Below are 22,869 nucleotides of genomic sequence, written 5' to 3'. Positions count from 1 at the left end.
CTATGACGGAATTAATTCATTTACTGCACTCAAATACCAGCACATGTGTAGATGGTAGCACTTTACTGTGGAGCTAATAAATCTACTCTGCAGTAAAGCACATGTGTAGATGCACCTTGTATGTACCTAATCCTAATTTCCACGATCTCAGGGCCTTTAAAATGTGGATAACTATTGTTATTAGTTTATAACTCTGTTCTTTTCAACATTTTCAGGCTCTTATTCCAAGTTAAAAAAAATGTATGGTCCCTCATCTTTATAATAAATACAGAAATAAGCAGGCATGTCTACATGAGACACTGCTCAGTAACCTAATAACACTGCACAGTAGCGTGCTGGTCAAAACCTGTGCTAATACAGGACTGCACAGTGTTATTAGGCTACTGCGCAGTAAGCATCACAAAAAAACTGTGTGCCAGCACTACTGCACAGTAACTATAGTTAACGTGCATTTAGTTAGTACTTCATTAAGCAACTACTAAATTAAATGTGCAGTAACTAATGTGCATTAATGAATGTGTAGAATGAAAATCCATACTGCATATGTATTCCAAGAGGCTGATTGCATAATTGTCTTCAAGAGTAAGGGGTTATATGGAGAATGGGTAAAAAATTCTTTAATTTAAATGTAATACAATCTTCTGGGTCTTCTGGGAGTCATGACCTACTAGTTGAGAGACTGGTGTAGATGATAGCTTTCTTGTGGCTCTGTTGCTCTGAGTGCCCAAGATCACAGAAAGGGTAATCAGCAGAACTACACAAGTTATCTTTATTCACTGAATCCCTGTTTATCTCCTATGTTGTCTTGAATCTGAGGACTTTTTGTTTAAGTTTGTCTGACTTGGAATAATATCCATGTCAACCATTTCTCTGAAAAACTCATAGCAACTAGTACAACTTGTCTAACGATCAGTCATGTTTCAGGTATCTTCCTGTGTTGGAAGTAGAGCTTAATGGTGATTTTTGTTGCCATAATAAACTGCCCGCTGAAAGTAACAAGTGTCCTGACCACCCAGCTAGCAGTCTTTTCTTTTTTTGCCATGAGAGTGCCTTCAAAATGCCACATGCATGTTGCATTGTGGAATGGAAAGCTTCTAAAACCTTGGTTTTTCCCATCCTAGAGTTTTGTCTCCTGAGATAATTAAGTCTCCTAGCAGGGTGTATGCATCCTGCAGACTTCTGATCTGGGGCACTGATGCTCCAAAATAAGAATTCTAGCTAGTGCTCATTTGTTTAAGTCAACGAAACGGTCTTTAAGTTCATGACAAATGGCAGTAGTTCTCTGAACATTTTTTTTCTAGTGCTGCCACTAACCAGTAGCTGTTTGTGGTTGTTCGTCAGTAAAAAAAAAGATAGTACATGACCTTTGTGTGCTCCTGCTTTGCTCAGACAGGATCTAAAATAGTTAGGTGCTGCCAGGGAATCAGGAGGGCTCGTCATGATTTTGAGACTGTCTTCAGCATAAAGGGTAGAGTCTGTAAATGAATGAGTAAAAGTGGCAGAGTTATAATGAACTCCAAGCTCTGTTTAGCTAAGTCTGGCATCTTGGGCTGTTACCAGGGAGGCAAAAGTTTCTTTTGTTCTTGTGTGATGTATGATCCACCTTTTCATCTTTTTTTTTTTCCTTTACCAGGGTTATCAAACTCATCAGATGAGTGGCATGGGGCTGGTTTATGGGTTGGATTGGGTCCATGGACCCCTGCTCCAATCTCCCTGCCACCTTATGCCAGATCCCATGGATGTGGTACCCACTCTGGGATCTATGCTACATACAACCGTACCTACCCCAGCTGGTCTGGGATCTGTGCTGCACATGACGCCCACTCCAGCCTGTCTGCAACACTGCGTCTCACCCAAGAGCAGTTCAAAGGTTCTGGATTGGTTGGACCAGGCACCACATGCAGCATGCATCCTGGACCAGTGGAGGAGTGGGGCCTCCCAGGTGGTCTTCAGGTATTTGAAAACTTTTCAAATCCCACCGCCTGCTCATTTTTCTCTTCTCCAAACTAAATAACACTATTTCTTTCAACCTTTCCTCATAAGTTTTGCTTCTCAGGCCCATGATCACTGTCACTCTGCTGGACCCCTTCCAAATTGTCCACGTCCTTGATGTGTGGGGCCCAAAACTGCATGTCGTACTCTCAGCGAAGCTTCCCCAGAGCTGAATAGAGTGGAAGAATTACTTTGACTTCCCTTGATTTTCAAGTGATGCTCCTATTAATATAACCCAGCTACAAGCTTGGGTGTAACTGGCAAGGGACATAAAAGACACTAAAAGGGGACTCTACCAGTATGTCAGAAGTAAGAGGAAGAGAGAAACTGCAGATTCCTTACAGAATGTGTAATCCTTTCCAGGGGTGCTAAGGAATGCTGGTGCTAATAGGTGAACATGAAAAACACGGAACAAGATAAACCCAGAGACATCATAAAGGAAGTTTATCATGTTAAAAACGCTCTGACCTATTGCGGTCTTTTTGCATTCTTTGCAGCAAAAGAATTGCTCTGTTATTTTTCTGTAGCCAAACAATGAGAGAGTGCTAAGAGCTGGCATTTTCCAAGGGATCCCTTGAACCTAAAAATGTTGAGAACTACTGCTTTCGTGGCTTTTTAGTAATGCTTCCTAGCATGTTCTCCTGGTTGGAGAATAGCACTTCTGTTGGAGGGTGGAGGTATCTTTTTGCAATTAATGATTTACTGTGGTTGGATGAGAGAAGATTGAGTAAAGCAAAAGGCTTAGGAACTTCCTTCATCTCTAGCTGAAGCTGTTTTTCAGGGAACCCCAAGTACAAAGAGGCCTTGTAAAGTAACAGAAGAAAGCAGCTGTCTGGAGTCGAGAAGTCTAAGAAGTGCAACCACTTCCTGTAATGGTCCAGGAAATAAAGTAAGGAAAGGATGTTTGTGGGCCAACTGCATGGTTGGAATAGGCTTAGGCAAGATTTCTAATGCATTGCATTCTTCTTTGGGTCCAAGGAAAAAGCAGGCATAACAAGGACTGTTTGTAGTCCACAAACTCCTTTGCCTCTCACGTTTTTAATTTTAATTTTTTTTTCCTAACCTTCTCTTCTCTTTGTGCAGGTCCATAAAGATCAGCACTATGACTGATGGGGACTATGACTATCTGATCAAACTCCTGGCCCTTGGAGACTCTGGGGTTGGGAAGACAACATTTCTGTATAGATACACAGACAACAAGTTTAACCCCAAATTCATCACAACAGTAGGAATTGACTTTCGGGAAAAGCGTGTGGTAAGTTTTTATATGGTAGATATGTAGATTCCATGCTTCTGAGAGCATATTTTATGTGAGACTCATGGGCACACCTGCACCCCCACTCCCCCTTTGATTTCTGCTCCATCTGAACTTCACAACCAACTGCCGGGGTGGAGGGGCAGAGGCCTTTCTGTTCAGGCAGCACGGGAGTCAGTTGACTTTACGGCTCATGATCATCTCCTTGATTTCTGCTGATCTCTCTGCTCCACACATGTTAATGAACCTCTATCCTTCTGAAGGGTCTTGATGTTCCACAAATCAAGCTATGCTTTCTCTTGTGATTTGTGCTGTCTGCTAGCCATTCCTGGTAATGTCTCCCAAATATTTCACAGCTCTGCAGACTGTTTTAACTCTTACCCAGTCTAATAGTTATATTTGTTCTTGCTTTGATCTTAAACTGAATAATATAGTGCTAGGCCCTCAGCATTTTAGTAAAAATTCTAGTTGAACTGGAGAAAAATGTGGTGTGTTGTATGTGGTGAAGCACCACACCATCTGCGCCACCCTTTTGAAAATCCTAGGTCCGCCCATTGTAAGACTGGACTGTTCCTTGTACTTCTGATAACTAATTTTAGGTAACCCTGGGCTATTCCTCTTCTAGCTGCTTTTAGAATATTGTTTTTTTCCCCCTACATTTTACTTTCTTAGGTCAAGTCAAAATTAGGAGGAGGCAAGGGGAAGGAAGCTAGTACTTTCATAAAGTTGCCTGGCAGCCTAGATTAGGGTCTTGTGCTAGATGATGCAATAACATATGACAAGGCACAGTCATTGCCTTTGTAGCTTACAAACTAATTAGACAGGATAAGAGAAGTTTGGGAGGCAAAATAGGTTTAAAGGTGACAACTTGTCCAACGTGACAGAACTGTGGCAAACTGGGAACATTACAAATGTCCTCAGATTTCAAGCTTGTGCTCATCCATTAGACTACCCTGCTACTTGACAGTCTGTATTTCCTGTTGGTCACAATTCAGTAGTGAAGACATTAATGAAACTCTCTCTTCCAAGCTAGGTTGGTGTGTGTTTGTTAAAGCAGTGTATGCAAGTTTCATCTTTTACATAATATTATTAAGGGTTAAATGCAGTTTTCAATGCCTGTAGCTTTCTTGAAGAAAAATTTAAATACAGGATTCAGAATCAGGAAATCTGGCCTCTACTTGCACTCCTAACATTGGTTGCCCATTAAAACTGGGCAAATTCTTCAATTTCCAATGGTAGGGAAGTAGGGGGAGAAGGTAAATGCAAATAGAAGCTCTTGAATTTCATGATATATGTTGAGTACTTTAAGAGATAGGAAGCATCCACTATAATAGGCAGAATGAAAGAGTTAGCAGAAATGCTACACCTTTCTTTAAAGGATGATGAATAAACTAAAAGTACTGCTCTCCCAATTTTGTAGAGAAATCCTTTTGTAAAGGATTGTAAAGTTATGCTGAAATTTTAAAATAAAGACTCAAAGTTACAAATGCTCTGCAATCCTCCTTTTTACCAAGATCAGGAATTAGCTAAAAATAAGATTAATTTTAAAACTGGAAATTCAGTGAATTCTGGAAGAATGAAGTAATTTTCCCAGCACGTCACAAAAGTTGTTTTGGGCTGACATCAAATGAAACTCATAATTGAAAGGGAAGTTTACTGCTGGTCAACCAAAACATCTTGTTTGTGCCAAAATTAAAAAAAAATCATTTTTAGGATTTTAACTTTAACAGATTCTAAGTCAAATAACTCTCAAAACAGGTCAAAATTAAGTGTCTTGACCTTTCACGAACCTTTTCATTTCTGCCAGTTTTTGCCTGAAATCATGAGTAGTACCAGATGACTCCCAACTGAAAACTGAATAAAACTAGTTCTCAAAAAATTTTGCCCAGTTCTAATTTAAAATTGTATTCTGATAAATAAATATAGCAGCATACTCTTAAAGGGACCAGTATTGAGACTATAAAGCATAAGCTAATAATAAAGAAGGATACTGTAAGGAGGTACTTGGCTATCAGGAGGCTGAAACCCAGTAGCAGTGGCTCAGGAGATAATAGTCTTCCTGAGTGGGAGATTAGGAGCCAATGAGAGCTGATAATAGCTAATGAGGAGACAGCCATGACAAAAATTTAAAATCTCCAGCAAGGGGTACAGATGGGAGAGCACAGACAGTAGCGCTGGAGAGAAGCAAAGGGCAGTAGGTTCCTCCTCCTGGTGCAAGAAGGCAGTGGGTTCTAGGTGGGTGGATGGGTTACTTGTTTCCCCGGGTTTGGGTTGACTTGTTTGTTGGACTGTGAAACCTCTTCATGAGGAATAAAACCTACAGGCGTACCTCGGAGATATTGCAGGTTCGGTTCCAGACCACCGCAATAAAGTGAATATCGCAATAAAGCAAGTCACATGAATTTTTTGATTTCCCAGTGCATATAAAAGTTATGTTTACACTATACTGTAGTCTATTAAGTGTGCAATAGCATTATGTCTAAAAAAACAATGTACATACCTTAATTAAAAAATACTTTATTGCTAAAAAAATGCTGTTGGAAAAATGGCGCCGATAGACTTGCTCGACACAGGGTTGCCACAAACCTTCAATTTGTAAAAAACGCAATATCTGCAAAGCACAATAAAGCGAAGCGCAATAAAATGAGGTATGCCTGTATTTTGAAAGCCTGAACTGAGAACAGACTGTCCTAGTTCAGGAAGCTGGGTGAGTGACCCTCTTAGAGCTACCCTGTTCATGTTCTCCATTGTTCATTACATTGAGATTCATTTCCATTCCTGTTTAGCTCACTAAATAGGAATGGAAGTGAATCTTGATGTAATGAACAATTTACAGATCTGCATCACTAGATCTGTAAATTTAGTGTTTAGTTTTTGTGTCTCATCAATAAACCTGCAAGATTAACACACCAAGCTAAGATCTCTGGCATAAGGAGGTACCATTTTATACACTTTTTCTGGAGTACACTCACTCTCCTAAAGCACTTCTAACATGAACATTAGACACCTTCCAGCAACCCAGCCCCACTGTTAGAATCTGCGAAGAGATTTCTGACAACTTTTTCTGGCTCTAAGGCTTTGTACAGACACTACATCTAGAAGCTTGGGGGGTTAGAATGAGTTAAAAATGCTTCCTCCTCCCTGCCAATACAACTCAGTAAATAGATAGGTTTGTCTGTCTAATTAGAAGATGAGGGGCCAGGGGGCTAAAAAAAGCCTGGTGCCAGGGCAGGAGGAAAAGTGCAGCTCTAGGATTGGTGCCAGCGGCTGGGCTTTCCCAGGCCCAGGGGTGCAGTCGGAACATCTACAGAAGTTCAGTTAGATCAGTCTGACTGTACCCAATCTAACTTGGTGCAACTCTAAGGTACAGCTAAATTAAATCAGGTTGGCCATTTTTTGATGAATCTAACCTTCCTGGAGCTTCTGTGCTATTTGCACTTAGATCAATGTAAATAGTAGGGCTATATTTGAATCAGATTCAGCCCAAGTTGGGGACAGTGATTCAATTCGTTGATTCGGATCACTGTCCCTGATTCAATTCGGCCCAATCCAAAGACTCAGTGCTGATTCAGAGGATCATTGATTCAGCCAGAGGATCATTGATTCAGCCATAGACACAGCTTTAAATGTTTTTTCTACATACCTCAAGGTACCAGCGTGGCTCACGAATGCTGCAATGCTGGGGTGAATGGAGCATCCCACATGCTCGGCAGCGAACCCAGAAGTGGACCGGAAGTGCTTCTACAGTGTATTTAGTGGCATGCTAAGTTGAACTTCCCACGGTAACAGAGGTTCCAACAGCCATATCCTGCCTGGCAGTACTTTGGCCAGCCTGCTGTTACAATCCACAGAACTTATTGTGGTTCCTGCATCATATCACTTCGAGTATCTGCCATTGAGGGCAGAAAAGCAACAACAGTCAAAGAGTAAAAACATTGAAAGTTACAATTGTGAATGTGTGTGTTCATCCTCTCAAAGGAAATTGCCAGACATCACTGTCACCAAAAAAAATACAATCTGCCTTGCTCTAACTAGGTTGTGTTGCCACCTTGCTACCTCTAACAGCACAACTTTAATGTCTTTTATAAGACATTATAAAATGTGAGTGTGCTGAACTCCATCCACGAGTGCTGAAGGAGCTGGCAGAGGTCATCGTGGAACCCCTGGCAAAGCTCTTTCAGAATTTGTGGTGCACTGGAGAGATCCCTGAGGAGTGGAAGAGGGACAACATTGTGCCCATCTCCAAGAAGGGGAAGAGGGTGGATCTGGGCAACTATAGGCCAGTCAGCCTACCCTCTATCCCAGGGAAAATCCTGGAAAAGCTCATTAAAGAATGTGATACACTCACGGAAGGTAAGATTCTGAATGACAGCCAGCATGGCTTTGTCTTGGGTAGGTCTTGTCTTACCAATCTCATCTCCTTCTGCTACCAGGTCTGTCACCACATGGAAATGGGAGACAAGGTAGATGCTACATACCTAGACTTCCAAAAGGCTTTTGATCTAGTATCCCATGATTTCATTGTGGGAAAACTGGAAGTTTGTGGGCTCAGCTGCTTGATGGTTCAGTGTGGAAGAAACTGGTTACAGGGTAGGACCCAGAGAAATCTCATGAATGGATCCGTGTCATCCTGGAGCAAAGTGGTCAGTGGAGCCCCTCAGGGGTCCGTGCTTGGACTGGTGCTTTTCAATATCTTTATCAATGATTTGGATAGGGGAGTGAAAAGTTTGCTGGCCAAGTTAATGGATGACACCAAGTTATGTGGCAGTGTGGCCATGCCAGAAGAGAGATTGCAGATACAGGTGGACCTGGACAAGCTAGGGAGTTGGGCAGATGAGAACTAGATGAAGTTTAACATTTCCAAGTGTAAGGTGCTCCATCTGGGGGCAAATAACCCTCAACATACGTACAGACTTGGAGGTGACAGCTTGACTTTCACTGTGGCTAAACAGGAACTAGGGGTAATGATTGACGATTGCATGAACATGAGCTGTCAGTGCAATGCAGTGGCCAGCAGGGCAAACAACACGCTGGCATTCATCAACTGATGCATCTTATGTAAAACTAAGGAAATGATACTCGGGCTGTACTAAGCACTGGTGAAATTGCAGGTGGAGTACTACATCCAGTTCTGGGTGCCGCACTTCAATAAGATTGTGGAAAAACTTGAGAGGGTCCAGAGAAGAGCCACCTATATGATGAGGGACTTGCAAGGCAAGCTATACAAAGACAGGCTGAGGGACCTGGGCCTCTTTAGCTTAAAGAAGAGAAGGTTGAGAGGAGACTTGATAGAAACTTACCTCTATATCAGAGGAGTGCATCAGGAGCTTAATGAACGGATGTTCACCAGGGCACCCCTGGAGAAGAAGAGGACCAATGGATATAAACTCCTGGAAGACCACTTCATACTTAATACCAGGAAAAACTCCTTTGCAGTCAGGGTGTCCAGACTGTGGAATGAACTCCCTCCATAGGTGGTGCAGTCACCTACCCTGGAGGTTTTCAAGAGGAGACTGGACAATCACCTCACTGGAGTCACTTGACTCCAGTTGTTTTCCTACCTAGAGCAGAGGGGGCTGGACCTGATGATCTGCGAGGTCCCTTCGAGACCCTCACAATTCATGAATCTGTGAATAATAGCTTATTGAAAAGAGATGTTGTTACAGTTAAGGAGTGAGCTTCAAGAAAAGGTCACAATACCTTCTTCATGCACAACTTTTTTGCAATTCCATTAATAAGAAAGACATTAAATGCTTAATATATTCATTAGGGAAATACCCATTTCTTGATCAATCTTGTCAGCCACTCTAAACCATTTATAAGAATAGCAATTAAATTAAATCTAGAAGTCTATTCAGTGTACGTGTATACCAAGATTAGCAGAATTAGGATTTGAAGACAATTTATGTGCGTTTTTAATCCTTTCATTTCAAGCACACTATTAGCTTTCTGGTTTAGAAACATCATAGGCGGCCCATTCAAGCAGAATGCTCTTGCATGCAAATTTCTGTAGGAATCAATTTTATTTAAATACCTAACTTCTAATCCTCTCTTGGTTTTACTGGTTTCAATGCAGTAAAATGAGTTGATGATGTGCTGTACTTAAAAAGCTTAATACAAGCAGGAAATGACTGTATTGACTAAAGTCAGCCAATTCTTTTTTCATTAGGTATACAACAGCAGAGGACCCAATGGATCTTCAGGGAAAGCCTTCAAAGTACATCTCCAGCTTTGGGACACAGCTGGACAGGAAAGGTAACAATAAGAACTTATCCTGTCTCCTGTTCCTCAAATCAAACACGAGCATTTTAACTGCTTAAGTCTTAAAGGGTGCCTACCTATACATGTGCTCCAACATGCCATAGTGGAGTATGCTGGAGCGTTTTAATTAGGACTCTGCAGCACGCCTTACCATCATGTTTATTCAGTGTTCCATGTTTCAGAATAGTGATGGGGGCACTTTTAAACTTGTCGAATGAGCTTTAGGTAAAGCGCCCCCACACCCATTTTGAAACACAAGATGCTGAATATACATGAGGCTACGGCATTTTAATTAGAACAGCTATTTGAGAGCCACTCACATTATAATGCACCTCCCCCCTGAGCATGTGTATAGACACCCAAAATCAAAAAAATGCTAATTTTGTGATGGGGGGAATCTGATACACCTTACAAAAAATCGCATCCCAAACCTTTTGGAAACTATTGTGGCTCTGCTGCAATTATGATGAAATACTGTTCAGTTCCTTTTAATAATCTCCTCCTAGCTACTCGTGTATGAGTTAAACTCACAGTCGCTTGCTAGCATATTGTATGGGGCTCTACCCGCTCTTGATGACTGTCTGACTGACTGCCAAGTGTTAAGGAAAATAAATGAAAAGCAGTCATCTTTGTTGCTACAGTAGTGAGGGGGTGAGGAACAGCAAACTAAAATGTTTACCACCTGTAGAAGTGGAAGTATGGAGTTTCTGGCCCTTTAAAAGGGAACTCTGCAAATTGGAAGGGGGTAATGCTGATTTAACCTGGAAAGAGCTTTAAAAGCTCCCCCTCCCTCCCAAACTATTTTGTCACGCTATATGAAAGACAAATTTTCCTTACAGGAAGTATGGTAGTGTCAGTCTTAAGTTGTCATTGAGGAAACCTTGCAAATGTCTCACCTTTTCTGTAAGAGTGTTTTAATGTTCAACTGTGTGCGCCATAAAAATAGTTTCCTGCCATTTCAGGGACTTCTACATTTGCTAAACAGTGTTTGTTTGTCTTTTTTTGTGATGTAGTAAGTTTCTTAGACTAGACATTGATGCCTTGTGTACTTATAGGCTAGGGACAGACATTCAAAAAGTCAGAGCCTGAATTGATTCAATCTTTGCAGGTTAGTCTAACGTGCCTAGGCTGAACCAATTTGCAAGTGCACAAACATTCCCTCTGGACTGAGGAAATGCAGGCACATGCCTGCAGTTGCTCAGACCAGGAGCTGGAGGGCACTAAAATGCACCTTTGGCTGCAGGGGAGAAGGGGGGGGGGTGCAAAAGGCTGTGCTGACCTGGCCAGGGAGGGTTTTAATTCCCCCCTCCCTGTCCCACCAACATGGACTGGGCTGGGGCCTGCTGGCTCTCCCCCCTTGTGGCTGCAGTGGCAGAGCCAGGCATGGCCAAACACTGGCCAGCATGGACCTTGAGGCAGAGGGGGCAGGGAAGGGGATTATTTCCCCCCTCTACTCCCGAGGGACTGCAGCTGGGTCTGCCCCCCTCAACTGCCACCACTCACTCCCTGCTTGGGGCAATCAGCCAAAAATACCTCCTCCTGCCCCCTCCACTGGACGTTGGAGGGAGGGGGAAATAACCCTGCTCCTTGCCCCTGCCAACCAGCCTCCTGCCATGCCCCCTCCCAGGCACTGTAGCAGCGAGGGGGCAGGGCTCTTGGGGACAGCAGCCCCTGTCATGATGTCCAGGAAGTGCGAGCGTCTTCCCAGCTGGATGCACAAGCCTCTCTCCAAGCACCCGCAGTACAGCCGCCTGCTGGGAAGGGGCTTGCACTCCAGGAAACCATGACAGTTGTTATTGCACCACTTTCCCCGGGCACAGAGAAAGCGGTGGCGGTCAGGGCGGGCAGGTCCTGCTGCAGCCCCTGGGCGCAGGGTGGCGAATAACCCCGCTCCCTGTTTCCCCCGCCTAAGGGGCCCTGCCAGCCAACCTCTGGCTTCTCCCCTGCCTGGCCAGAGGAGCAGAGAGGCGGGGGTAGGGAGAGACTGTGATGTGGACAACAGCCCCGTTATGGTTTCCCAGAGCGCGGGCCACTTCCCCGTGGGGAGCCGTGCTGGGGGGCTTGGGGAGTGGCTCACGCTTCTGGCCAGGAAGAGGTTTGCACTACCTGGACACTGTGATAGGGGCTGCTGGCCCCATCAAGAGCCCTGCCCTTCAGCACCTGGGCAGGTGCCTGGCCAGAGACCAGCCAACAGGGCCCCTTAGGTGGGGGCAGGGAGCAGGATTATTCCCCACTCCCTCTAGCATCCGGCGGTAGCGGAGAAGGGTCTTATTCTACCGCTTTCCCCAAGCAGGGAGTAAGTGGCAGCAGTCAGGGTGGGCAGACCCAGATGTGATCCCCCGGGGATAGAGGGGAAAATAACTCCACTCCCCGCTCCCTCGGGGCCAGGCCATCCGGTGTTTGGCTGCACCTAGCTCGGCCGCTGCAGCAGCGAGGAGGGGAGTGCCTGGCAGACCCCAGCTTGGGTCCCTGCCGGTAGATCAGGGAGGGAGAAATTAAACTCCTCCCTGGCCAACTCAGGACAGGGTACTGCTGGAGCTGGCCATGCCCCCACCACTGAAGCAGCCAGCAGAGAAGTGCGGATCCATGCTGGTGGGAAAGGGAAGGGAGGCGGAGCAGGAATAAACTTTTTTCCTTCTCCCTTCTGGGCCAGCGTCTGGCCAGGTCCCTGCCCCTGCTCTGGCTGGGGAGCAGAGAGGCGGGGCCAGCCCAGCTCCACTGGAGCAGAGGACCCAGCCCAGAGACCATGCCGAGATGGTGGGGTACTCTGGTTTAACTTAAACCAAGAAGGTTGCATAAACTGGTTTGAGCTCACTCCATTAAGTCTGATACTACATTCAACCAAGTTTATTTCAAACTGGTTTCGGCCATTCTGAAACTGGTTTATGTACACTGAACTTCAGTTCTGTTAAAGGTTTAAACCGGTTTCTGATCACTTAAACTGGCTTATGTGTAATATCTGTCCCTAGCCAAAGTGCCTAGAAAGATCATGTAGCATTAATTTAAAAACACAATACAATGTGAGATTTGTCATCAAAGCAGTACAATCCCAGGCAGACTATCAGCACTTGTTTCATGGCTTTTCTACAAAAACGTGCTGACTCTGTTACTGTGTTCAAACACACATACGTACCAAACAGGTTTCAGCCAACCAACTTTGCAGGTTACATGTGAATTTAGCTATCTATGAATGAGTCCACCCCTCTGCAGAGCCTCCCTCTAAATACTTATTCCAAGCTTAAAATACTTAAATACTCTTTTAATTTGTCAGATCATATTTACCATACTCACAGTCTTACCCATCCATCAAATAAATATTTGACTCCTATGCTGAGACTGTAGTTTAGTCCTTTTTTTTAAAATGAGCATTGGTGCACTAGATGCATCTGTATTGCTGTGGCTGTAAAACAACTTATTGATTTTTTAGGTTAACTCTAAAAGACAGATTTTGAACAAGCGGATTTGTCACTGACAATGTAATTTATTCTCTCATCTAAGTATCCTCTGGCAAATTACATACTGTTTGATAAATAACTACCAACTGGTATTATGCATCATAGCCAAAGGAGGGTACAAGAGTTTTACTGTTAGAGGAACATATGGCTGATAAATCATGGAAAAAAACCTAAAACCAGAGAATTGGCAACAGCTTGCTGCAAAAGATTCATAAAGCCGTTCTCCTTTTATTTTTTGCTCCTTTATGTCTTAAAATCAAAATGTTTACCTAGTAATTTTAGATTTCACTTTGTGTTAACTGAGCTGCTTATTTTCTTGCTTCAGATTTCGAAGTCTCACCACAGCATTTTTCAGAGATGCCATGGGCTTTTTATTAATGTTTGATCTCACCAGTCAACAGAGCTTCTTAAATGTCAGAAACTGGATGAGTAAGTAAAACAGAGCAGCCTGCATATATTGGGTGGCTAGCAGCTTATGAATTTTAGGTTACTGTATCTTGCATGTGTCATCATTTTAGGTAGTGTGAATATATTCAAAGAATGGAGCTGTGCCTGTTCCAGTGTGCTCAGGTTGTTGTAAATCTACGGCTTAAAGTATATGAACTTTAAAGTTTCAGCTCTGTCCTTTAACCCTAGAATAGGTGTCAAAGTACATATAGTTGCCACCCCAAAATCAAGGACTGAGTTTAGCTAGAGTGTGTGTGTATTTTGTGTTGCTGATGGTGTAAGAGAAGATTGTGGCAATAGGTGTTAGGATTATACCATAAATCTACCATAAAAATCTAAAATAATGTATATGAATATATAAAATCATGAGACTGTAACATCTTGTTATTGCTTCTTGGGCTACAGTGCATTATGTCCTTAGATTTTCATTCATAATAAGGATATTTATCTGGCTGGTTTACTGTTCAGTGCCGGTGGCTTTGTTAGATGTTTCATCAAACTTTAAAAGCAGTCTGCAGTACAAAAATCAGAAATATGCCTGAGGTGTATGTATTTCAGTAGTCTCTTACAAGATTCGACTTAGCTTCTTAAGGAATCTGCTTCCTCTTGGCTGTCACTGAAACTCTTTTTTGTCTGGTAGCCAAAGTCTGTGATTTGGAGATGGTAGGGACAGAATCCAGAATTGTATTCCTAGGAAATGCACAGTAAATAGTAGCATGGCTATCTGTAAACCAAGATGCGATCCTTTTTATTGTGAAGTGTGATCCACGTTGGTTTTTGAGGCTTCCCGTGTGTTTAACACACGGCGCTCCAAACAGCTAAACATACCACTTTAAAAGAATTCTTTATTTAGATCGATGTGTCTGTCCCTGGTTTCCCTGGGAGCAAGGTCTGGCCTCCACATGCTAAAAATAGGGACCTCGAGAGAACGTGAACATATGATAGCAAGATAGGAGCATGTGATTCTTTGAGCGATGTTTCTAAGAAAAACATCTCTTCTAACCTTGAAGAGATTGAAACACTGCTACAGAGGATGGAGAATGAAGGCATGTGTATGCATGTACGCCACAAGTTGTCCTGCTGCCAGAAACAGTGTAAAAGTTCAATCAGAAAGAAAGACATTTCATAGAAAAGCAACTTCAGTGAATTGCCAACATGTTTTGACATGCCAGCTGGGAGAATGCTGGCCTGCACTCACAAAAGAGATGCTGAAAGGCAGTGTGGGAATACAAATCCCACCAGAGCAAGAAAGACCTTATTATTAGAAATAACAGTAGCTCTACTCCCACTTCAGTGGCTTACTAGAGTAACAAGGAGCTTCCTTCATTCTTCCACTCCAAATATTCCTTTGCTGTATCGATCTGCCAATTTTCAGCCACACACTTCTAGTCGCACTTGTTTACCTCAAAATTGAAATCAGTATAAAGAAAGGACTTGTTTGGAGAAAAAAAAAAGATAATAATATTTTTTTCTTTTGGTCTTCCAGCTGAAGACCTGGCTACCAATATTGGAAGCAATGATATAACATAGATACAGATCCCACATGAAGGCCTACCCTCAATTTTTTTAAGTAGCTGCTTATTCAGGGCATTTGGAATGGCTTTTATTTCTTTGATCTTATAGTGGTTTCCTTTAATGGGAGAAGGATTGTTTCCTCTCTTAACTTGAGACAATGATTTAGATATCTGACTTTTTAATTCCAGCACCACATTTAATATACATTTCTATTTGATTCTCCTGTTTCTAGGCGGCACAGAGGGAAAATGGATAGTGTACTAGAAATAATTTCCTAACAACATCTGTTCCATTTTCCATGTAGAAAGTCTCCTTAGTGAACAAATGCATTATGAAAAGTCCATATGGTGCAAAATTGTTTTTTTTTTATTATTATTTCTAGGTCAACTGCAAGCCAATGCCTATTGTGAGAATCCTGATATAGTATTAATTGGTAATAAGGCTGACTTATCAGATCAGAGGGAAGTAAATGAAAGACAAGCAAAAGATCTTGCAGACAAATATGGGTAAGCAAACTTCTGGGAAATAAGTTTAGCCAATTGGCTGTTATAACATAATGTAATTGGTTAGAGGGATTTATAAACCTGTTATAAGCTGACTTGACATACTTTGCAATAGACCTACCAGGGTACGTAAAGCAATGAGTACAGAAGTGAATTCTCATTAAGTTAGTTAGTCCTTGAGAAGTTGATGTCAATCCATAAGATCATAAGATTTGCCCTAGAAAGGACTGTGCATCTAGTGATACCTGTGACATGATCTGCTTAACGCACATTATTTGGTAAACGAGTCACTTGTAATTTACAACTGAGGGGGTGGGGGGCTTCATTCTCTTGGTGGGGGGGGGTGAGTAGGACAATTAATATGCTTTTCTAATTACTGTAAATCTAGTTGCATTTTTTTTTTTTGCATTCATAATATGGACACTTTAAAGACTGCCCTCCCCACCTTTAATCTTATTATATGTGAAGCTCTGCAAATAGTGCTGATTTATTTAAGCATAGTTTTTGCTACTTGCTCTGTCACATTATCATATTTACTCGAAAATAAGATGACCCTGAATATAAGATGCCCCCCAATAATTAGGTTCTATATATGAAAAAAATTGTTATAATTTTCCAAGTGTAGAATCTAATTATTGGAGTATTATCTTGAATTCATTCCCCACCCACTTCTACAGCAGGGAAACTAGTGGCTGGGAAACTCACCCCTTGCTCTCTGCTCCCCCCCAACTTCCTGGCCTCCCCCTTACCGTGAGACCCTGCTCAGGCTCTTCCGTCCCCAAGAACAACATGGAAGTGAGCTGCGTATGATAGAAAGATGGGAAAAGGGACAAAGAGGAGGACAGAAGCTGCAGAGGGGAATGGGAGACTGCTGTGGGTCTGAATCTGCTCCCAGCCCTGATGGCTACAAATTTCAGCATGAGTACTCCCTAAACACACTTTTGTACCTTCTTATGCATAGTACAAACTTTAAAAAAAAATAAAATCAAAATCTTCCCCTCCCTACATTAAAAATAAAAGTTTACATAACTTTACATAAAACATTTTCCCAAATTAACATAGAATCTCCTCATTTACATCCTTTGACCTTTACCCTTTCATCCATCTATGCACATCTTATTTTCTGGCATCATTTACCTCTTGTTTACATGTGGCCAACAAGATGCATCCCCCCTCCCCTGATTTCTATACCGGCTCTCATAAAACCACCCAACAGGTTTTCCTTACCACCTATGTCTTTTCAAATGGTATTACCTGTCATGCTTTCATCAGTTTTCTCCCAGCCCATTCTGTTATTCCCCCCGTTCTCCCTCACCTCGCTCAGTATTTTCCCCAAACAGCGCTCCCCAGTTTTTCAGTCTCCACACGTCTGTCACACTCATTGCTCCCAGCTCCTCTTCATTACTTTCAATATATGCCTGCAGTTCACGTGTGGCTGGCTGCACACGTCCTTGTGGTGTGAGTAGTAGTCCCTTGCACTCCAGCACATTCTGCATCTTCCATGTGGCCACTCTCATGCACAGTGTCAGCAACCTCATTTGCTCTCTTTGGTCCCGTCCGTACACTGCCATCTCATATGTCAATACTCTACTCCGTTGGGTTCTTTGCAAACCTCCCCACCCTCTTCCACATCTTCTCTGCATACTCGTACTCCCAAAACTCATGGTAAGTTGACTTTAAGTTCTTGCAGTTTTCCCTTGGGCACTTTTTCTCATCTGTGTAATTCCCATCTGTGTAATCTTCCCCTAACCAGTAATACCATTTGCAACACCATCCATGTGATTTCTACATGTTTCCTCTTCATCTGTGCTCCCCACATCCCCATCCACACGTTGGCTGACTGAGTCTTGGTCATTCTCCCCACTTCTGTTATTCTGCCCTTATATTCTGTCCCTTATATTCATTTAAAGGTTTTTACTATTTTCCCATTTTTTCAGGCTCCCTTCTAATGATGTATATTGTACCATGAACTTCTCCACTCTTGCATAGTGGGCTGGAGGGGTCCAAGCCCAAAGCATTTTCCATCCCTCTTTCCCATGTCTTCAAGACTTTTGTGGCTAAGATCCTGCAGAAACTCGCTGTTTTCCGTTTCCCCTTTACCCCAGCATCCCCATTCTGCTGATGAATTTTGTGTACATAAACACCCCTATGTTCAGCATTCCCCATCCTCCTGCTTGTTTTCCCTTGTGTATTTTTTGCCGTGCCACCCACTCCCTTTTGCTGCCCCAGAAAAAGGTGCACAATTCTTTTTGTGTCCTTTGTGCTTGTTGCCATATTGGAGGAAACACAATTCCTATGTGGAGGAGCACTGGTAATAGTATTGTCTTTTTTCAGTTCCTCTTTACCTTGTTTAGACAGCATTCTCTGTTTCCAGAGAGCTGTTATCTGCCATACCTTGGTGATTATCTTTTTCCCAGACCAGGGTGATTATATCTTTCCCTTTCATGTCTATCTGTACTCCCAGAATCTTCATTCCTTTGTTTGTAGCTGCAAACCACAGTCTTCCAGCCCTTCCCAGTTCCCTGGTCCCATTAGCATGCTCTTTTATTATTATTATTATTATTAATTTTTGCCCCTGCTGCTTCACCATAGTCCATTGCTTCTTTCAGTACCCTATCAACTGATAGTTTTTCTTGTCTATAACTGTGATGTTGCCCATATAATATATATATATATATATATATGTATAATATGGACTTAATTTCTTCTCCACCAGGGATTTTTACCCCTGTAATTGATTTGTTTCTTATTTTCTGGGTCAATGGCTCTATGACATATGAAAAGCCCCACTGATAATGGGCAGCCTTGTCTTGCTCCAGATCATATCTCAGAGTCCCAGCTCAAGTAACCAATATCTGGCTTTTGGCTGTCTCATATAGGATGATCCAGGCAATAAGGTTACTGTCTGGGAATTCTGTTTTTCTTAAGACTGTGAACATCAACCCAAGCTCTACTCGGTCACATGCTTTTTCCAAACCTATATTTATTCATAACTCCCGTGTTTCTCTTTCTCTTGCATACTACCAGTGGGTTCCTTATTAACCATAATGCATCTGTGATCCTTCTCTCTGGTATTGCACACTGCTGGCTCTCATAGATCAGATCTGTTAAGTTGCCTCCCATTTTTTGGGCTAACACTTTTGCAAAGTTCTTATAATCTGCATTTAGCCATGTAATTGGTTGCCAGTTCTCTAGTTTTTCTTTCTCTCCTTTTGTTTAAAGAGAAGGACAATGACTCCTTCCACAAACCTTTCATTTATTTTGCCTTGTTCACAGATTCTATTAAATAATTCTACCAGGTCTTTGCCTACACATCCCCAAAAATGCTTATAAAATTCACATGGTAATCCATCTCAGCCTGGTGTTTTCTCTCTACTCAGCTTTCTACTTGCATCGTACACCTCCCTCTGAGTGACCTCCCTTTCTCCATCCCAACTCTTCCATCTCCTTCTATTCTTAGTGCAATTTATCTTCACTCTTAATCACTTAATCAATCACTCTTCATGAGAACGAGCTACAAGTACTCCAGACATTCAGCTGCCTAAGCTGCACAGCACCGACCAACCCCTCACTGGATGAAGAACTTGATGTTCGTGCCAGAAAGTTCTTCATAGTAGGATCATGCCACCTCCAGCACTTCTTCCTGTCCCATTTCTCTTTCCCCTTCTGCTCCCTTCACTGTCTGCAGTTCCTTTTTTGCTGCTTTGAATGTCATTGAGAAATATTTACTCCATGTTTCTTCTTCTTCTGTCCATGGCTCTTGAGTTAAGATCTTTTCTTTTGCTCTCTTCCTAAACCATCTGTTGATTCATGTCTTCTCCTCTGCAATCTCTTCTTTCTTGTCTTCCTCTTGTGCTGTTTGTTTTAGCAGCTTGTCTAGTTCCTCCTGTAGGATTCCCAGTTCTCATCTCTTTGCACTTCCATCTGTCTTGCTCTGTGGAAGAACACTCTTGTCCACTTCTTAATCATTTTCCACCAATCCCAGAGATTCTTAAAACATCTCTTCACTGTTTTCCAGCTTTTGTATAGTGTTGCATATTCCTTACACAGTTGTTTGTTTTCTAACTTTCTCGTGTTTAGCTTCCACACTCCTTTTCCTTTCTGTCCCTCCTGGACTGTTTTTAGTTTGACTTGTAGTGCTGGATGGTCACTCACTGCAACCTCTGTTACATTCCTTTGCATCACCTCCAGTCCTTCTGGTACAAGGACTCGCTCTATTCTTGAGGTCTTCAGGATCAAATCTTATTTCTGTTCTGGAGTTTGCCCATACGTCTACCAATCCTGCATTTTTAATCATTTCCCTTATGATTCATGCTGATGCTACTTCCCTCCCTGTCTTCTTTTATCATGCAATTCAAGTCACTGACAATTTGTTTCCTCCCACTCACCGTGTCTAATTCTAATTGCAGGCATTTTCTATGGGCACATAGACATTGAATATTTCTCTGTTGTCTTCTCGTATTGTTATTACCAGTCTCAGTAATCGCCTGCCCACTATTTCCAAGAATTGTTTTGTCTGTATGCTTGGGTTGTTTATCATTGCTGCCTTATTGCTCTCTGTTCTTGATCACCATGATGGTCTTGCTGTTCACCTCTTCTTCAAATGTTCATAATCATTCTTTACTCTTATTCCACATTTCTGTGGGCACACGCTGTCTGCTTCTAATCCTTGACAACCGGGTTCTACCTTTTTCCATTTTTTCATCATCTGAAAACTTCATATGTTTAAGGAGGTTATTCTAGCCTCCATCATGATTTTTCTCAGAAGCCTTCTGTGCTACTGCACTCTAGTGTGGTACGTCTTCTGCCTTTCTATTCAGAGCTGGTTCTTCTTCCTCGGTCCTCTTCTTAGATGTGAGGGGCGCTCTCTCATTCTCATTCTCATCGTCTTTGTCTCCCCACATTCTCTCTCTTTCTGCTGCTTTCTCCTCTCTTTCCTCTCACTCATCTTGTCTTCCTCTGCATTTTCCATCTTTTTTTTGCCTGTTTGATTTTTAACTCCTTTTTCTTTCGGTTCCCCATCGTCCTCTTCCTGTCTCTTTCCTTCTTCCATTCGCTGCGTTTCCTCAGCCTCTCCATCTTCCCATGTCTCCATCTCGGAGCTATGTGTGTCTTGCTCCACCACCTCTTCTTCCTTTATCACTTCTTGCTGGGCTGCTTCTGTTATCATGTCAGTGCTTGGTCCCATTCCCATCTCATGCAGTGCTTCTTCCACTGTGTGGGTTTCCATTTCCATCTGTCTTTATCCTCCATGGGGTCTTTCTCCTCCTCATTTGCTTCTTCCATCCGTCTTACCTTGCTGGCGTAGATGCCTATCTTTTATATAGGTGCCTCTCCTTGTTGCGTACTGTGCATTTTATTTTCTCCTGGCAATCTTTGGCCCTGTGGCCTATCTCATTACATCTGTAACAGTGGGTTACTGTGCAGTATGCTGCTATGTGCCTCTCTTCCCCACACTGGCTGCATATTTGGGTTGTCCATAATACATTATGTATCCTCTTTGGGCCTCTAGCTGGAAAACTGATGGCAGGTGCCTCATCCCTCCTCTGTTGAATTCATCACTCTTGAGGTTTACCTTGACGCTCCACGCCCCTATCCAAATTCTGTACTTATCTAAGACTCTCCCCACTGTTTTCACTCTTTGTACTCTCTGTTCCATCCATCGTCTTGTGTCCACTTCATGTATCACCTCTAGACACATCTTTACTATTATGACTTTCTTCTGTGATTGCTCCCTGGCTAGGAACTTAATCCCTCTCAGTGCTTTGTCATCTTGCTTTTCTCTGTACAAGTCCCAGATCTCCTCATAGCCCTTTTTCTCCCAGAACGTGAATTGCCACGCTCTTCGGTTTTTGCCTGTCAGCAAGCTTGTCAGTTGCTCCTGTCTTACATTCAGTGTCTCAAATAATAGCTTTTTCCATAAAGGCATATCTCCCCTTGCGCTGGTTTCTTTCCAGTTCTCCATCTCAGGTCTTCTGATTCTCTGATGTTTCGCTCCTTCTTTTGATTGTTCTCCACCATCTCCAAGTCGTCTACTTCTTCTGTCAGCTCTCTGCTTCTACCTTTTTGTAGGTGTGGCAGCTTCCATCCCTGTCACCTCTGCCATTTTTCCATAGCTCCACTATTTCTGGTCTTTCTCATCCTGGGAAATGCAGCGGCCGGATCCTGTTATTTTCCCTGCCAACATAGTACATGTACAGATATGCCCTGTTGTTACTACACATGCCCCCATGGCGCAGTTGTTACCGCACCATCATTTAGTATTTCCTTTAGGAAGTACTAAATGATAATGCAGATTACTGCACCGACCTGGTGGCACACAGCCATAGCGATGCACTGTAGTGAGGGAGCACGTTGCTATGGCAATGTAGCAGTGACATCATGGTTCCTCAATACTGTGACATAGCGTCTCATGTAGACATGCCCAATGTACATGATATTAGTCCAAAAGGCTCGTGATTATATAGTTCATTGGTCTGGGCCCCAGCAGTCAACACTGTTTCAAGCCATGGTGACCCCATGGTCCAGCACTGCACAATATGTGTGCGTGTACTCTAGATACCATCCCTCCTACCCCTCCACAGCCCCCACAAGGGATCCACATGCTGATTAGTCTCCCATTTGTAACTGGAACCAGGTGTTCTTGTTACAGGTCCTGGGACCCCTCAAAAATGTATCTGCAAATGAGGTGCAGGGCTGCTGGTCTGCCTGTTCCCCGTAGAGGGTAGGGCGACACTAATCACATGCAGTAGGCTGACAGAGTGGGGCAACATAGTCTCTCAGCTATACAGAAGTTTGGTGATGTCTGCTAGACACTTAAGGCTGGTGAAGAAACAGGAATCTTTGGAAATGGGAAAGAAAGGCACAGCTCAGCTGTCGGAGCAAAGAGAAAGTCAAAACTTATTTGATTTAGTGATTCACCATGAGTTGGCACTGAGGGGGGCTGAGCACAATGGGCATTATATCTTATTCAGATAGGCTGCCCTAACCTACTTTTTGGCAACAAGGCAATGGTGTCAGGGCTGGCTCTGGCTCTTCTGCTGCCAGCCTAGTACTGTAGTAGCTTTAGGCCTTGTCCCAGTTCCCTGTGGAGGGAACACCAGTCAGTTTTCTTTTCTTTTTTTTTTAAGGACCAAAACATAAAAAATGGTTTTCCCAATGTGAGTGATGTGTTTCATGGGCATGCTCAGTATGGGCTGCATTTAGTTAACTTCATAGTTAGTTCCTTATGACTGACCACTTGCTACTTCTAGCAGCACTTCAATGATAGCCAGTCTATTTAATGGGGGGGCAGGCGGTATGCTGGTATCCAAATCTAAGACCGGGGCTTTTTTTCCCCATGCTGATGTGGTGGGAGGGTCTTGTCTTATCTTTGAGTAAATACAGCAAATAGACAAAGCATCAGTTCTCCCTGACTTGTTTCAGCAGGGCTGCATGTTGC

The 22,869-nt window shown here is 42.9% G+C and overlaps 1 protein-coding gene across 1 annotated transcript in view; it reads left to right on the top strand.

The window, feature by feature from the left end:
• Positions 1–22,869, top strand: part of RAB27B (RAB27B, member RAS oncogene family) — a 61,294-nt gene that overhangs the window by 29,525 nt on the left and 8,900 nt on the right. The window contains exons 2-5 of the mRNA XM_019531770.1: positions 3,076–3,247; positions 9,417–9,502; positions 13,289–13,392; positions 15,308–15,431. Of these exons, the coding sequence (XP_019387315.1) occupies positions 3,095–3,247; positions 9,417–9,502; positions 13,289–13,392; positions 15,308–15,431 (467 nt within the window). The 5' untranslated portion in view covers positions 3,076–3,094. The remainder of the gene's footprint in view (positions 1–3,075; positions 3,248–9,416; positions 9,503–13,288; positions 13,393–15,307; positions 15,432–22,869) is intronic.

Source organism: Crocodylus porosus, unplaced genomic scaffold (genome assembly GCF_001723895.1).
Source record: "Crocodylus porosus isolate Cpor-Errol unplaced genomic scaffold, CroPor_comp1, whole genome shotgun sequence".
Lineage (NCBI taxonomy): Eukaryota > Metazoa > Chordata > Crocodylia > Crocodylidae > Crocodylus > Crocodylus porosus.
This window is presented reverse-complemented; position numbering and strand designations above follow the sequence as displayed.